Here is a 17,573-nt window from a genome sequence, read left to right on the forward strand (position 1 = left end):
AAATATAAAACAATATTTATTGCACTTCACCTAGCACCAGAAAAAAAAAAGCTTAAAAGCTCTTAATAATCTTAATAAGTAATATTTGCTGTTAGTGTAGATAATTTTATGATTTATTTTCAATTTAGTTCGGTTAATGGGAAAGTTAAATGCTTATTTAATCACTAGTAAAATGTTGAGCATAAAACCTTAAATTATTATACACACATTAGTTCTTAAAGCTTATACTTATTATTCAGCAAACTGGACTGCAGGTGTTTTAAATGATAAATTATTAAAAAGAATATTAGGATGACATGTTTAGAGAGTTTATTAGAGATTGTCTTCAGTTTCTTAGCTGTATCTCACTCTAATACTATATCAATGGTGTTTTATAAAAAAAAATTTTCAATTCAAAGCTCAGAGCAAACTCTATTAAATGGAAGATATTCTGAGTTCTAATTTTTTTCCAATTGAAATGGGTAAATGGCATTGGAATGGTAAATAAGTTAGTGTTCCCCAAGAATTAAAAGTGAAATCAATTATAATCCTCTTTATATCTTCTCTTTTAAGCATGTTTTTAAAAATGGTAACACTGTCCTGAGTTGCTATATGATTGTTTTGATATGTGTGTGCAGTTCACAGATTTGGTACTGATCCTTTTAAATGCTATCTCTCCTGTCAGACAGTGTTTGAATCCTGGCCCAATACCTGATAGCCTTGTGATCTTGAGTACTTAACATTGTTCTGCCTCAGTTTCCTCATCTGTACATGGGAATAATGATAGCATTTAACCTTATAAGATTATTAGGAGAATTAAGTGAGTTAATCCTGTGCTAGAACAGAGCCTGGCACTTGAATGCCAGACAAACCATTATCCAAAGACCCGATGAGGCTCTCTTCTGCCCCTCTGCAGTTTACCTTGTCTTGTCTTTGATTTGCTTTCAGCCTCAGTGTTTCTTAGTTATCTTCCTTTTAAACCCAAGTTCGTTGGCATATAAGTCAATCTGTATATATTAAAGAATAAAAACAACTGAAAGCTGTATAATGGTTCATATGGAAAATCTTTACCAAGTTTTCAAACCGATTAGGCCAGTCAGGTTACTTAGCTCATCTCCACTAACCACTGTGCATGCTCCTCGGTACTCACTGAGCGGTTCTGAATGAAGTGTTCTACTTTTAAACAGAAAAATGTTTAAATAATTGTTTAACTTACTGATTATTTTTTAATATCAGAATCAAAACACTGTATTTACTGGAACTTAAATGGAATGAACCCCCTTACACAGTTTCCCTGTTAGAAATACTGCTGAAGTTATTGTGTCTCTTGACTTCACCTCCTGTCCTTTGGTACATGGATGAGGGTAGGTGGCTGTTCTGAGCACATTTGCAGGTGATTTATGGCAGCCTACAGAGATGTCTCTGGTAAAGAGGCCCTTACTTGGGGTTCATGGCTTGGGACAGAATTCAGCCTCTGAGTGTTGTGGAAAAATAGCTTGTCAAAACCCTTACCACCTTTGTTTCATATGCTGCTCTTTACTCTTCAGTTCTTCCAGCCTCTGCCAAGGGACACTCCTCTGAAGTCCAGTCTTTATCCATGTTGAGTATATTTTTTGTTTTAAAAATCAGTAACTAGCCCTAGCTGGTTTTTCTCAGTGGATAGAGCATTGACCTAAAGATTGAAGGGTCCCGAGTTCGATTCCAGTCAAGGGCAATGCCCCAGTTGTGGGCTCAATACCCAGTTTGAGGCATGTAGGAGGCAGCTGATCAACGATTCTCTCTCATCATTGATGTTTCTATCTCTGTCCCTCTCCCTTCCTCTCTGAAATCAATAAAAATATATTTTAAAAAATAATAATAAAATAAAAAACTTGAAAATACCAATACCATAGTAGTAATAATAATAACATCTCATATAGTTATGTAGTGGTTACCAGATGTCTGGCACTGTTTTGTGTCTTATATCAAACTAATTTATTCCTCATGACAACTCCGAGTAGCTACTATTATTATTTCCGTTACAAATGAAGAAACAGTCATGGTGAGACAATTTTCTACGGTCACCTAACTAGCAAGTAGCAGAGCCAGTATGAAGACTGAGCAAGTCTCTAAAAGGCTGGAAGGGAAGGCTTATACATTAAATGACAGATTCCAGATCCAATATTTCAGTATTAATCAGCAGTTTTATCAGGGCTAACTATAAAAATCCGACACTTCACATTAAGAGATCAGTGGCATAAGAGTAGGAGAGAATTTTATCCAGTAAGCAGGTGCCTGGAAAAAGAACTGGCTGAGTGAAGTGTCCTGGAACTGCCAACGCTCTGGTGGAGTGGAGCCGTCCCCGTGCTAACCCAGAGGGAGCAGTAACAAAGGCCACCCTGTTTGGTCTCTAAGCACTTTGGAAAGAGCATTATTTACTCTTCTTTTACCGAGTCTATGCCAATTTTAAACATTTGCCAACTACAACATAAGCACACTAGTCTACAGGAAGCTAATACACTTCTAAAAGTCCTCTTATTTCTCAGGGAATAATGATCTGAACTTCACTTAGTGATTTCAATGACTTTAAATGGAACTCTAATAGATACTATTTTAACTTCTGTTATATATTCAAGTTGTGTGGTAGCATACACTTGTCCGGTATATTTGGGTATCATGCTTCATGGTGTCATTTTTTTAATGGGAAGAAAAAAATGTGAGTAGTTAAAAATACATGTTATTTGATTTTTAAATATGATAAATGTTGAAATGATACTAAATACTTATTGCCTACTTGTGAAGGTATCAATTGGTAGGGTATATATGGGAACCATTTATACGATTTATAAATAAAACAGATGTGGTGTCAGTTTTAGATTTAATATCGTGTCTGATTCAGATGTTAGAAATCTATCGATATTTTTCCAGTACAACTTTCCTAGTTATTAAAAAATTATTTGCATTGGAGTATTGTTCTTTGCACTTGGATATTGATCCTATTTCTGGTTCAGTTTTGATAGGAATTAACACCAAGTGGACTTTATATCACTTAGTGCTTTTTTTCTATCAAGTTTTAAAGATTATTAGTCATTTTACTTTGTGATTCTTAGTTAGCAATTCATAAGCAAATAATTAGACATTTTTAGAAGACGCAAAAAATAACCTAATAATAATCTTAACTCATCTTTTTGATGTAGTAAGGACAAATGAGCAGTCCAAAACTGTTCAGTATGTGACAAAGAACTAAAAAAAATGTTCTTGGGTTTCTTAGTATTTTTCCACAGCTTGCAGTTCCTTAAACGTTCTTACTGAGTTTTAAATACCCATTTCTTATATATATTTTGCCTTATCAAAGCATTGTTCTGTTTCTTCTCCATCAGTTATTAGTAAATTAGAAAGTTTCCTCACTTCCGGGACATACGCCCTATTCTTTAAGGAATAGTGCACATAGTAATCAGCATAAAAATTAGAATCTCAGAAATGTCAGCCTCATTCTAGGAGTTATGCTTTTACTTATAATTACTATATTAGTGAACATCCTGCAGCCTGTCATTCAGTTATTCATTAAATTACATCGGAAATGAACCTTACTTATAGTAATTGAAAGGGAATAATAGAAATGTTAAAGGAATGACATTTTCTTCTATTACTGAACTTACAAAATACTGTCATTTGAAGGTTCTCTAGGGACTTAATAAAAATAAGAGTTTTTAAAAATAAATTAATGCTACTGAAGCATTTAAAATATATTTATTTCAAGCTTTATCTTCAGTCTTACACTTTTAATTGGCATTGTCTGTGAAAATGTGTTTTATTAGTTGAGACACCACCATGTTTCTGATGTACTTATAAAAAGTTCATGCAGTTTTATTTCTCAGGTTTGTAAATAGTTATGTAGAAAAAGGTGGGAACTACACTTAACCAGAGTTGTTAACCAATTCTATCTATATAGTGAGATGTTCTTTTTTCTAGATTAAGCTTACTGAAAATATTTTTCATTGAATTAATTTTAGTAAAGTAAACAGGACCTATTGGGGGAATTAATCTCTTATGAGTTCTTAGAATTCCCTAAGCCATTGTATAGAACTCTGAGAAAGACAAATAGTTGAGATATGTAACCACAGTTTTTTGTTTGGGATTTGTACTGATTGACATCAGAAGGGAGATGGTCATAAATATGTCTTATTATTTAAAGGCTATCAGAAAGAGGGGAGATTCTAGATTTTTCCTTTATTTCAAGAAATAGCATTAGTAACTGGGAGGGGGAAAGTGGTAAAGGAAGGTATTAGTGGGGGAAGGAAGGAAAAGAAGGTCGTGAGTGGGAAGGGGAGGCTGGCTGCCTTGGAAGTAGATATTAGCTCAAATTAACTGATCTTTCTAACTGGCATAGCAACATCCAACAAAGGAATAAGCTTATTCATGAGGTCATGAGCCTTTCCATCTCTGCAGTTATTTTCTTTTTAAAATATAGGTTGAAGAAGGATCTAAAAATATACGGCTAGGTTCACTAATTGGCTTGCTAGTTGAAGAAGGAGAAGATTGGAAACATGTTGAAATTCCCAAAGATGTAGGTCCTCCAGCAGCCACTTCACAGCCCTCAGTGCCTCGCCCCTCCCCGGGACCACCGATTCCTGTGCCTGTCAGGAAGGAACTCCCACCAGGGACATTGCTGTGAGTGTTGATTTGAATGAACCACATGAAAAGTAGAAGCTTTCTCCTTGTGAATATTTACTCTTTTTAAAAGAATATTTTGAAATAGTAACTAATTAAATTTGTGTGATAATGTGTTGATAGTAATAGAAACCAGATTAGTACAGATTAACTTATTTGTCTATGGCTGTCTGTTTTAGCTTTATGTTTCTATTTTTTTTAATTATCAGAAAAACTGTTGACTTTAGGATATATTTTAATCAAATGTGAGTGTTAATTGATCCCACTAATCTTCATGTTTTCTTCTTAGGCTCCGTGTAAGTCCAGCTGCCCGTAATATTCTGGAAAAACACAAACTGGATGCCAGCCAGGGCACAGCCACTGGCCCTCGGGGGATTTTCACCAAAGAGTATGTGTGTGCTTTTCGTAATAACCAATTTCATTACTTACCATGATCATTATTTTCTGAAAGTACTTAAAGAAGAGCTTATTCAAGTTATGATTTAAAAGAAAGTACACTGTTCCTTTGTGTTTTTAATTGCCTTTGTCTGAGTAAAATTGTATGCTATGCAAGGGTTTTCTGAATAATTGCAGCATTACTGAAGAACAATTCTAATTTGGTAACTAAGCGAGCTCCTTGGAAATGGTGATAAATGCAGAAAATTAGAGTTCAGGAGAGTGAAACTTTGTGTTGTTTTACGTTTGTATGAAAAAAATATGCAATCACATTTAAATTTCTAAAACATGGAAATTACTTTTAAAAACAATTTTATTCTTAATCTGTTTGGATTTTATTCACTTGTATGATCAAAGTAATTTCCAGATACAGTTGGGTCTCTTTTTAGATTTTCTTTTCTATTTTGTCTATATTTTTTTAATACCGCACTCTTAATTCTTCCAAATGAATTTTTAACAATTCATCTAGCCCCCTGGCAGCGTGTGGCAGGGGAACCATGGTGTTTGTATTGGGATTGTGTCACATTTTAAATTAACTTAGAAAGAACTAGCATCTTTATGATGTTGAGTCTTCCAAGAACACTGATATGTCTTCCCATTTGTTTAAATTTTGTCTTTCAAGAGTGTATTCGAATAGACAGTGCCTCGTCTATTGAAATTTATTCTAGTGGGGAAGACAAAGATTAGTCAAATAGGCATATAAAACCTAATATAAGGCTTCTGTAGTTATATGTGCCACATTTCTATTGGCAGTACCATTAAAATTTTTAAATTGAGGTAATGTTTTAAAGCAGTATGCTTATTTATAAGAATCAAAGGTTTGACATATTTAATAATCTTACTATATCCTTTTAAAAAACAAAAATACCTTTATTTTACACAGTAATACAATGGCAAGTTTATTATTAGTCTATTTTTTATTCTAAATGATGTTATAGGTTAGCTTCATTACATTAGATTGTGCTGATAGCCTGTTGGGCAAAATTAACAGTACTGTGATTTTCTGGCCATAAACAAGGTAATTAGCACTAAACAATGATTTAGTAAATATCCTAATGAAAGTCATAGGCACAATAAACTTCATAATTTCTGAGTGTGAAAATTATTTCACAAGTTTAAAGAATGAGGGTGTGCTTTAATTTATGAATTGCACATATTCCAAATGACCCTCCTCCCGCCCCCAGAATGAAAAGACTAATTTCCTTTTTTAAAATAACTATCTATACCCAGTATGTTAATAAATTTCTAATTCTTTGGTTTTTGAAACTGTACAAATATTGTACTGATTGGACAAATAATATGAATCAGCAGACAAGATTCATTTGTCTAGCTCAAATAATTCCTTTTGCATTTTAGCCTTGACATGTATATATTTCTGTATCTTCCCTCCACATCTCCCTTCCATTTTTCTAAAGGTTTTATTACAGTTCTTGTTGCTGATCATGATTATCTAATTCCCTCTTATCTCCAGGGATGCTGTCAAGCTTGTCCAGTTGAAACAGGCGGGCAAAATCACGGAATCCAGACCGACCCCAGCCCCTCCAGTAGCTCCCACTGCACCTTTGCCCGCCCAGGCCCCAGCACCGCCATCTTATCCCCGGCCCATGGTCCCACCGGTGTCAACTCCTGGACAACCTAACATAGCGGTAATGTCATCTAAGTAGATGTTTATTTTTCAGATTTAAGTGGGAAAGGAAATAAGCACCATTACTGCACGGTTTACAAGTACTTTTTTGCAATCTATTTTAGCAGCAGCTAAAGTGATAAAGGCAAAACTCTCCAGGTGCTTTGTTTTGCAGAGCTCCTATCACAAACCTAATTGATTTGTACTGTTCTGACTTCCAAAAGGAACATCAGAATTACGATTCCATTCAAATTTACTACGAGTTCCACAACTTCAGTACCATGCACATGCTCTGTAATCCCGATACTTTCCATGTCTTGTTTAGCTAGTAATTAGTAGCTGACACCGGCTCCCTTTTGTGGACGTGTTGTAATTTTTGACTAAGGAAATTGATAGGCTCACTATGAAGAACAGTCTTTTTGTTTTCAAATTGCTCCATTTTTGCCTCTCTCTTCCTTTCCTGGGTTTCATGTCATTTCTTCCCATCAGAAGAAATGCAGAATAATCAGGTTTATTTAAAATTGAATGGGCACTTAAAATATTAACAGGCAAACAAAGAGACAAACCTTTGCTACTTTTTCTAATGGAGAGATATATTTTAATATAATATTTTAGAAGAATTGAAAATAGTACAAGTTTCATAGGAAACAGATTTTTTTTACTGTGCATTAATGACTTATGACTACATATACAAAAATTTTATGTGTAATCAAATCTTAATTTCTTTAAAAACTAAGTTATTCAAATTAGAAAGATAAACCTCACTTTCAAATTCTTACAGTATATAGAGCATTTATTCTGTTTGATTAAGTATTTTGTTAACCTAAAATGTTTAATTCTCTAAGTGAGCAATTGTTACAAAGGAAATCAGCTGTACTTTCTGCTTCTGTATTATCCTGAAGTGATTGTAACCCAATCCCAGGATAATGTAAAGGACAAAGAAGGAATTAGATGTAATTTAAGGTCCCATGCTTTTGTTAGAAGTTCAAGGAACAGAATGGAAAGGCGACAGTAAAGTTACGGGAAGATTCTTTTATCTCATTCATACTCCATATTTTGAATTTCTAGAATATAAGGTATTCGTGTGATTTTTTAAAAAAATAACAAATTGAAATAGAAATAATTTGATAGATTATCCAGTATATTAGATTATCTTTTCCGACTTTATGCCATTTTTTAAATATATTTTTATTGCTTTCAGAGAGGAAGGGAGAGGGAGAGAGAGAGAGAGATAGAAACATCAGTGATGAGAGAGAATCATTGATTGGCTGCCTCCTGCACGCTCCCTTTTGGAGATTGAGTCTGCAACCCAGGCATGTGCCCCTGACTGGAATTGAATCTGGGACCCTTTAGTCCGTAGGCTGATGTGCTATCTACTGAGCCAAACCAGCTAGGGCTACTTTATGACATTTTTACAAATAAAAATTGCTTTTAGTTGTTTTGTTGATTTATTGGCTGCTTTGAGTATTATTAAGAAACTAGAGGCCCAGTGCACGAAATTCACGCACAGGTAGGGTCTCTAGGCCTGGTTGGAGATCAGGGCCAATTGGGGCCTTCTGGCTGCTGGCTGGGGCCTCCCTTCCCTGGCTGCTGGCTGCCAGCTGGGGCCTTTCTTCATTACGCACTGCCCCTGGTGGTCAGCCACATCATAGCAAGCGCTTGAACTCCCCAGGGGACACTTTGCATATTAGCCTTTTATATAGAAAGATGATGTTTATAACAAAAATTGCTTATAGGTGGTACCTCTGGGGTATGTGTGTGTGAGTGTGTTTATACATGTACATGCACACACACATCCATGAGGAATTATTCATGATTTGTTAGATATTTTAAAATCATCTCAAACATAGTAACAACATAAGAAGTCCCATTCATAACTGAAACTTGAATTTTTCCATTTTCTTCTACACTCATATACTGTGAAGTTTTTCCTACAGTTTTATACTCCTTAGGTTTCTTACATTTTTCCTTATACTAAGAATTTTTTTTTAATCTTAGAGAAAGGAAAAGAGAGAGAGAGAGACTTCGATGTGAGAGAAATATTGATGGATTGCCTCCTATTCATGCCCTGACCAGGCATTGATTGAGCCCGCCACCTTATGGTGTACAGGAAGACATTCTAACCAACTGGCTAGGGCACTAAGAATTTTTAATAGTACTTTTTCTATATTAATCTTTCATTATTATCAAAAGTAACTGAGACCTAATTTCTGTTATGAAATTTATTTTTCCCCTTTCATTTTTCATGGTTTAATGGACAGATTTCTATTCCTTTGCAGGGCACATTCACTGAAATCCCAGCTAGCAATATTCGAAGAGTTATTGCCAAAAGGCTAACTGAATCTAAAAGTACTGTACCTCATGCATATGCTACTGCTGATTGTGACGTTGGAGCTGTTTTAAAAGTTAGACAAAATCTGGTCAAAGGTTAGTAAAGTTGAATTTACTTAATGCAATAAACATGGTAACTATCATAAAATCTTTTATTTATAAAATGCACATTGTGTAGCTTTTTATCTCAATTTCATCATCTTGGAATATATTAGTGCTAAAAAAAATTGGTTTATTTTTTATAAGAAAGAAATTGATTCCATAGTATTGAATAAATCATACTTTTTGATATGATACCCAAATAAAGCTGTCCTTAGCATTTTAGAAAATATAAAATTCAAAACTGGTTTAAGAATGTTTTAGATTATAAATATGTCATATGTATCACTTCTTGATACAAGTTTTAATTTCTTTTTCAAAGTGCATTTTAGGTTGTTAAATTTGTAATGTTTCTCCCAAAAATCAATTAAAGCTAAGGTTGCTGAGACATAAAAATTTTTAGCATAAACTAATGTATCATTTCCAATTTGTATGGCTCTTATTTCATTTTCTTGCCTTATTGCACTGTTGAGGTTCTCTATTGCATGACAAATATAAGTAGTAAAAGCAGATATTCTCACCTCATTCTTGATCTTGGGAGAAAGTATTCAGTCTTTAATATTAGCTGTAGGATTTTATAGATTTCCTTTTTCAGACTGAAATTCACATTTGGATAGATGATGAATTTTGTCAAATACTTTTTGTGCATCTTTTGAGATAACGTTTCCTTTTCCTGCCTATTAATATGGTGAATTTTATTGCTTTCCAAATGTTGAATCGACCTTATTTATATGAGTGATTACTTGTAATGAGTGAATAAAACTCATTTAATCATTAATTTTTTCATAATTGCTTGATTCCGTTTTCTAAAAATTTGCTAAGAATCTTTACACTTACGTACATTCGGAAATTCTGACCTGTAAGCATTGGAAATCCATTTTTATTTCTATTCCTGAAGGGATTTTAAAGAAACAAAAAAGTTGTATGTTTCTGGAAATCTGAATTAGAAGAGCTATGAATTAAATGAGCAGCTGACTGTTACCATGACAGTTTGGCAGTATTTATGTTTATGATAATTTATCTACTCTATTTCTGAAAATCTTCAGCATGCCTTTGGAATGAGGTCTTGTTCACACAAAATTCCATGATACTATAATAACAGGATTTGTGATTGCTGCCACATATCATTGAGTAGATCTTGATCTTCTAGAAGCTCTTGCAATAAAGAATCAAGTGTAGTTTACATTTTCCAACACTTCCATACCCACTGGGAAAAGCAAGAGTATAAATCAAATGCTTTAGTTATAGCAGCTCTGTGAGAAGGGAAAGGACCTCAGCTTTATCTTAAAATCATCATGTGGACATTAATTCAAATGGACATTAATTCAAAAGGACATTAATTCAAATGGACTCACCATAAAACTGGACAGAAAACCTCATTTTACTTACTACACTAGGACCTACACCAACATTGCCTCATCTTTGGCATTTGCTGTATCCTGTTCTGTTAAGTTAAAAAGCAGATCTTATCTAACGCAGTGGTCTAAAATTTTTGTTGTACACCTCATTAGTAAAAATTTGAATATCCCCCAGATACATATTTATTTTATGAAGTGACTATGTGTACCATAGTTCTAATATAGTCAGTATATTATAAAGCATATGCAGAAAAAGAACATTTGAAAAGGATGAGAAAAAAATGAACCATCCTGTTTATATACATCATAGAGAGACCATTTGTCTCGTTAGAGACATAAGAGTTGATTTTCTTTCTGCAAGTTCTTGTGTATTATATCTGAGCAATTTAAAAGAATTATAATCAAGCCCCAGAAATAAACTTTTCATGGTTAATACCATTTATCCAGGACCTCATATAATACAAGTTTTTCTAATCAGTGGAATCTTATTGAATAAGCAAACAAAACCTGTCATGTTTTTTACCATTGCTTGTCAGTGTAGTAATTTACAAGTTTGAAATCCTAATGGTCAGTGTTAAAGTTTATTATGAACGTTAATTTTAATATGCTTGTTTTTCTTTCAGATGACATTAAAGTGTCAGTAAATGATTTTATCATCAAGGCAGCAGCTGTTACTCTTAAAGTAAGTAGCAAATCCCAATAATTTTGGCTTCTAGAGTAATCTCACATCTTTGGACTTTTATAGATAAATAGAACTCTTATTTTTAAATCAGAAGCACTTTATAATTTTATTGCTAAAATCATTCTATCATTTAATCTTCCTCAGTTTTACAGATGAAGAAACAGAATCAGAAGGGCTTACAACTAATTAATTATAGCAGAATAATGACCATTTATTCAACAAATACGAATTGACCCCCTGTCTTGTGCTAAATACATCCCAGGCATTAGAAATGTGGTGGTGAACAAAAGCCTACATATTTTCTGTTCTCATGGGGCTTACGTTCTAGTTGGAAGAGACAAGCAAATGCTAAATGTCAGACAGTGAAAGTGCTCAGGTGAAATAGAGCGCAAATTCAGGAACAAAATAACGAGGGGTGTTGTTTTCAAAAGCAAGGCCTCTCTAGCAAGGTGGTAATGAGACAAAGCCTGCGAGAAGAGAGGGAGGGAGCCAAGTGGGTATGAGCTAGAAGATGATTCCAGACAGAGGCATGGAGTTGCCCACGTACTAAGACTGGGAAAATGGGAGAGGAGTCCGTTTGCAGCAGGGAATCTCGAGTTTGTGTCTGGACCATGTGTGTTAAGTTTCAGAAGCCCAGTAGTGTTCCGGTGGAGTGGCAGGAAGGTAGGTGGTCTGTCTGACTAGCGATGTGAATCTGAAACCCAGGCTTCCTGCCTAGCTGCTCAGCACCATCTCCTGTCATGCCTTCTTTGTGGAATGAGGCTGCTTTTCTGTATCGCTGCTTAGTAGGTGCTATATTGAAGGTACATTTACAAAGAATGTATTTTTATTTCTTGAACACTTAAATAATTGAGAATTTATAGGCATAGCTGTTCGTGTCAAAGTGTTCATATGTCTTTGACCAAATAATATTTTGAATTATTAATGATTTTCAAAGTGTGAGTTATTCTTGCCCTCCTTGAGTGGTCATTAGCTATTTGTCAATTTCATTTCATAATTTTGTATCAGGAGCCATAGTAATTGTAATTTAAATTTTGTGCTAGCTTTTTCAGGCTTTTTCTTTCTTTTTTTAAATAAATGGATTCATCAAAATGAATTTGGGTGCTTTTTTCCTTCCCTTTCTCTGTGATTCTTTTAATATTGTGAAGCTTTTTATTTCTTGAAGTTGTATAGCATTCACCAGTAAAAATATCTGAGTTCTGTTTTGAAGAGAAATTTGTTTTTTATATTTATTGCCAACTTTCTCATCCCTCCCCCACCATAATTATTGAGCTGTTTAATTTTCAGCTTTTTCTTGAATCAGTCTTGGAAGTGTATATATTCTCAGAAAATCATTTATTTCATCTAAATTCCCAAACTTATTAGCCTAGAGTCACTTAAATTTGCTTATAATTATGTTAATGTCTGAAATGCCTGGGGGTTTTCTGAACTGTCTTGCTTTTGCATACTTACAGTCACTCCTTCTTTATTATTTTATGTATTCCTTCACTTCCTCAGGTTTATTTTGATAAGAGATATTTTCTTAGAAAACTTGAATGTAATTCATTATAATTGCCTTTTATTAGTAAGATTATTTAGATTTATAAATTTTCCTTTGAGTACAACTTATGTCCCATAGGTTTTTGTCACAATAGCTTCCTAACTAAATTTATTTGCCAAGTGGGGGGTGGTTTTTCCTTTTTATTTTACCATTATATCTAAAGAATTTTAAATCTTCTAAGAGGTTGGAACTTCCTTGTTTATTTTTGACTTAGTGGCATTGTTGAATGAGTGAGCCAAGCCTCAGAAGATAGAGAAGAGTGAAGAAATGAAAATGAGCTCAGCAAGGCAGGGCAGGGCCTGAGGGACCTAGGAAATTCATCTTAGGGGAGTGGTCAGAAGTAAGATTAGGTAGGTAGGAGGAATTTGTGTTGTGGATGGCTATGTTTACATTACAGAAGGGAGGTATGGATATTATTCTGTAGAAAGCAAAGAATTTTTGAGAAGAGAAATTTGTTTTTTATATCTATTTTTCAGCATCATTTTCTGCTATGATACTTGACAACATATCAATTCACATTGTTTCCAAGTATTTAACCATTTCATCTGGTTTTTCAGCCTCAGTGTATTGTATGTATATTGAATATAGACATGCTCACATGTAGGACATAGCATATGTTTATGAAGCTAGAAAATCTCTCTTAAATAAGGAAGTCATTTATGAATGGCCTGCTGGTACCTCCTAGGACTGTGCTAGAAAATCAGCCTTCCTTAGTACCTCAGGAATGAGTGGATGAATGTCACCACCCCTCTTCCCTGACTACCTTCTCAAGGTCATGTTGGTCAAATGTTGGGGCAGGAAGTACACCAAACATTAAATACTTTATAGCAATCAGGTTTAACAAAGGGAGCCTTTTTTTAACCATGATATAAAAGGATCAAAATGTGTACAGCATCAGAATTTCCTCAGGCTTGTTTCAGAAAAGATGGTATGCTTAATTGTTCATCCCGGATATAAAAGGTATTTAACACAGAGATCCAAACCATTTCCTTAAAGCAAATTTTTATTTCCTTCTGTCTAGCTATATTCACTTTCCAGTGAGTATAATAATTTAGTTATTTTTCTACTCACCTTGGTCTGAAGCTGCTGTTTTATTAGTAACATGTATTTCTGTTTATGATTTCTAGCAAATGCCAAGTGTTAATGTAAGCTGGGATGGAGAGGGCCCAAAGCAACTGCCCTTTATTGATATTTCAGTGGCTGTGGCAACAGATAGAGGTTTAATTACACCAATCATAAAAGACGCTGCGGCCAAGGGCATACAGGAAATTGCTGACTCTGTGAAGGTAGGCCTTAAATACTGTACTTTCAAAATGTTGGATTTTACTTCCTGATAAAGCATTGATGTGATCTGGTCACTCTATGATTGATATACATATACCTATATGTAATTATTTATATTTGTATATGCAGTTGTATCTGTGTGTGTGTTTCCAAGTGATTGTCATTTGTGTATGTGGAGTTTAAGTTTTTAATCCAGATATGATCCATTTATTTATTTTATTTACTTATTTATTATTATTTTTTAATACTCACCTGAAGATACGTTTTTATTCATTTTAGGGAAAGAGGGAGGAAGGGAAGGAAGGTGGGGGGGGGGGGGGGCGGGGAGAGAGAGAGATATGAGAGAAACATCGATTGGTTGCCTCCCTTATGTGCCCCAACTGGGGATTGAACCTGCAGCCTAGGTATGTGCCCTGGTAGGGAATTTAACCCACAGCCTTTTGGTGTATGGGACAATGCTCCAACCAACTGAGCCACCTGGCCAGGGCGCAGATACAACCCATTTTAAGAACATTTAACATTCAAAATTTCAGAAATAACATGCAGATAAAGTAGGGTCAGTTGTATTCAAGTTATAGATGAATTATTTACTTACCGAAGTCTAGAATTCAACTTTAAAGATGATAGTTTAGATAGTTAAAGCTGAAACTATATTTCTAAAAACATGGTAATAGATAAGCCTCACTATTAACATCATTTTATTCTTAGAAGTTTATTCATTTTCTTTTTAGAATTGAGACCACTAAAAGTGCTTAGTATTCTAAAAACAAAAGTACTTCATTTTTCCTGCATTTTCTTCAGAAGCAGTTCTGTAGCTCTAATGTAGAAGAATCTGATTTCACGAAAAATATTACATTGAACAATCAGGAGCACAGGCAGTAGGTCAGCTTTGACAGCCTCAATAATTTCTGTGTTTTTGATCAAAAATATCATAGTGTCAGCATTGACAATTTCAGATTCGTTTTGTTGTTGTTGTTGTTTACCAAGGACCAGTTGTGTTTAGTGGTAGAACAAGTTATGAGAGGGATTAAAAAGTAGAAGATACGATTTCTTTGGGAAGCTGATGCTGTGTGTGTGTGTGTGTGTGTGTGTGTGTGTGTGTGTGTGTGTGTACCTACTTGCTCAAAATAAATAAATGAATACAAGGCAATCTGGTTCAAAAACATGCCTTTGAATCTCAGAGTTAGATATAAATAACAGTGACCTTAGTTGAATTGTCATTTAAAGCCTTTCTCCACTCCTCTTTGAAAAGATTTGCAGAGTGTGTTCTTATAGATAAAAATGCAACTGTATTTTGTAATTGAGAGGTGGTGTTAATTTGGCCAATTTAAAAGTCAAAGTAATTTTCCAAGGAGTTTGTGGGTCCTTGGAAATGCATCATGGACCCCAGGTTAAGAACACCTGCACTAAATATTTACTTCTTGACGCTCAGTAATCCCAAGGATGCCAGTGTGTGCTGCTAAAGGCATGTTTTGGCCAAGTTCAAGTTTGTATTTCCTGAATAGAGGAATATAGTAACAAACCTTAGATCATCCCACACTGTTCTCAATTCTTCATTAATTATAGTAGTTTTAAAAGGCGGAGGTAAAGTTTACTTTGCATCAGTACCCAGTATAATTTTTGAATGAATTAATAAGGCATGTGATATATTTTAGAAATGTTTGCTGGCCATCTTGTATTATATTGTTATAGCTGTCTGCTTAGAGTTGTTACCAGCTTTGACTTTAAGTTCATATTTTCACACTACCAGGAAAATCCAGTGAGAATTCTTTAGGAATTTTTAGAACCATCAATCCTCCACAGAGTCTATTTTTATTTTAGGTTCTTAGAGTTCACTGATAGGAATATCCTGCTGATGTCTTCAGAGTGTACAGAGATTTTTTTAAAGTGTATTATGCGTGCTTGCAGCCTAGTTTTTAAAATGGATATGCTTTTTATTTGTGTTAGTGCAGTAACTCATGTGGAAATCATCTGCCTTTAAAGAAATGCCTCTCGAGGTCCACATGACATGTGTCTGTGCAAGTCATGTGAACAGTGGTATTGCTTCAGGCAGGAAAAGCACTTCTGCAGATCGCTCTCTCCGCCTCTGATACTCCACGGACTACACAGTCTAAGTCTCTCTCTTCAGTTTTCATTTTGGTTTCAAATAGCTTCATTAGTAACTATCCAAAGAAAATCAGTCCGTAGTTTCAATTGCATTAAGTCACAGTACTATGTTGAGATTATTTTTAGATTTTTAAAGAATGTTTTATTTTTCAAAGTGGAAATCATTTATAGTTTCAAATTAAACAGTTATTAATGGTGATTGTAATTGTACTTATGTTAGGCATATAATACAGACCATTAAGTAAGCCCAGGATTTATTTTATTAACCCTTCTCCTCATAAAGTAAATTCATTATTAATTTTTTTTATATGGAATGACTGAGCCTCTGTGTCCTTGCTTTGGAAGCATTGAAAAATAAAAGTTAAACAGAAGTGCAGTTAACTGCAAGTGCAAGTGGAGGAAAATTTAAGGACTTCTTAAACTCACTCTCAGGGTGTCATCTGTCTTACCCTCTGTAAGAAAGTTTTTGGAACTCAGTATTGTCAAGAGTGATACAACATTACTACATCCTTATATTCTTTGTGGGGTGTCAGTTAGACTAGCTCATCCAGGAAGTGCTTCGGCTGTAGGATGAAGAACCAGTAATGTCCACTTTCTGGGGCTTAGTAATTCCACTTCTGAGAATTTATATGAAATCATTCAAAAGAAACCAGTGAACCAAATGATGCCACTGGGGAAATGACTAAGTAAATTCTGGCAGATGCAGTGTTTAGAAAAACAGACATTGGAAAATCATTTATAAAGACTTGGCAACAAGAAAGATGCTTCTAATATGGGGAAGTGAAATATAAAGTTTGGATGGTTTTTTTTTTAACAACTGTCTGAAATTACATATGTGTGTTATGGATAAAAAAGAGGAAAAAGTGAAAGATGAAAACTGGTATGTTGGTTGCAGGTTTGTTGCCATTGCATAGTTTATTTAAAATATTAGATTGACAAGAATGTCTTCTTCTAATATCTTATAAGAAAAAAAGTTTTATAGACAAAATGGAAAACACCAAAACATTCTGTGTAGTAGTGGTGCACAATTTTTCAAGGAAAGTGCTTTTTCTAGAGTTTTGATTCACATCTTTAGCTTCTTTAGACTGTATCCTATCTTGTTCATTTTAAAATTGACTTTAGAGAAAATTACATATACATCTTATAAAGTGAAAGCAAAGCATCTCAGAGATGAGACTGTACCCTGTCCATATATCAAGTGACAAATACCCTGCACTGTGCATAATACAGTGTTGTTTGACATGTTTTGCATTTTTCTCAGGCTCTATCAAAGAAAGCAAGAGATGGGAAATTGTTACCTGAAGAATACCAAGGAGGATCTTTCAGGTAAAATTTAAACTCTTAATTATCAGAAGCATCAAACAGATGTCACCTGTTTTATTTATTTTCTGAAACTTTTTAAAAATTTAAGCTAAATATCACATACTATATTTAGATAACAGATTGTATGAAAATATTCTTCAAATAAATTTTTGTATCAAAGCT

The 17,573-nt window shown here is 34.2% G+C and overlaps 1 protein-coding gene across 1 annotated transcript in view; it reads left to right on the forward strand.

The window, feature by feature from the left end:
• PDHX (pyruvate dehydrogenase complex component X) overlaps positions 1-17,573 on the forward strand; it is a 41,771-nt gene that overhangs the window by 22,814 nt on the left and 1,384 nt on the right. The window contains exons 4-10 of the mRNA XM_079787926.1: positions 4,430-4,629; positions 4,919-5,017; positions 6,536-6,710; positions 8,968-9,115; positions 11,100-11,158; positions 13,826-13,984; positions 17,350-17,414. Coding sequence (XP_079644052.1) covers positions 4,430-4,629; positions 4,919-5,017; positions 6,536-6,710; positions 8,968-9,115; positions 11,100-11,158; positions 13,826-13,984; positions 17,350-17,414 — 905 coding nt within the window. The remainder of the gene's footprint in view (positions 1-4,429; positions 4,630-4,918; positions 5,018-6,535; positions 6,711-8,967; positions 9,116-11,099; positions 11,159-13,825; positions 13,985-17,349; positions 17,415-17,573) is intronic.

Source organism: Cnephaeus nilssonii, assembly GCF_951640355.1.
Source record: "Cnephaeus nilssonii genome assembly, chromosome: 13".
Taxonomy (NCBI): Eukaryota; Metazoa; Chordata; class Mammalia; order Chiroptera; family Vespertilionidae; genus Cnephaeus; species Cnephaeus nilssonii.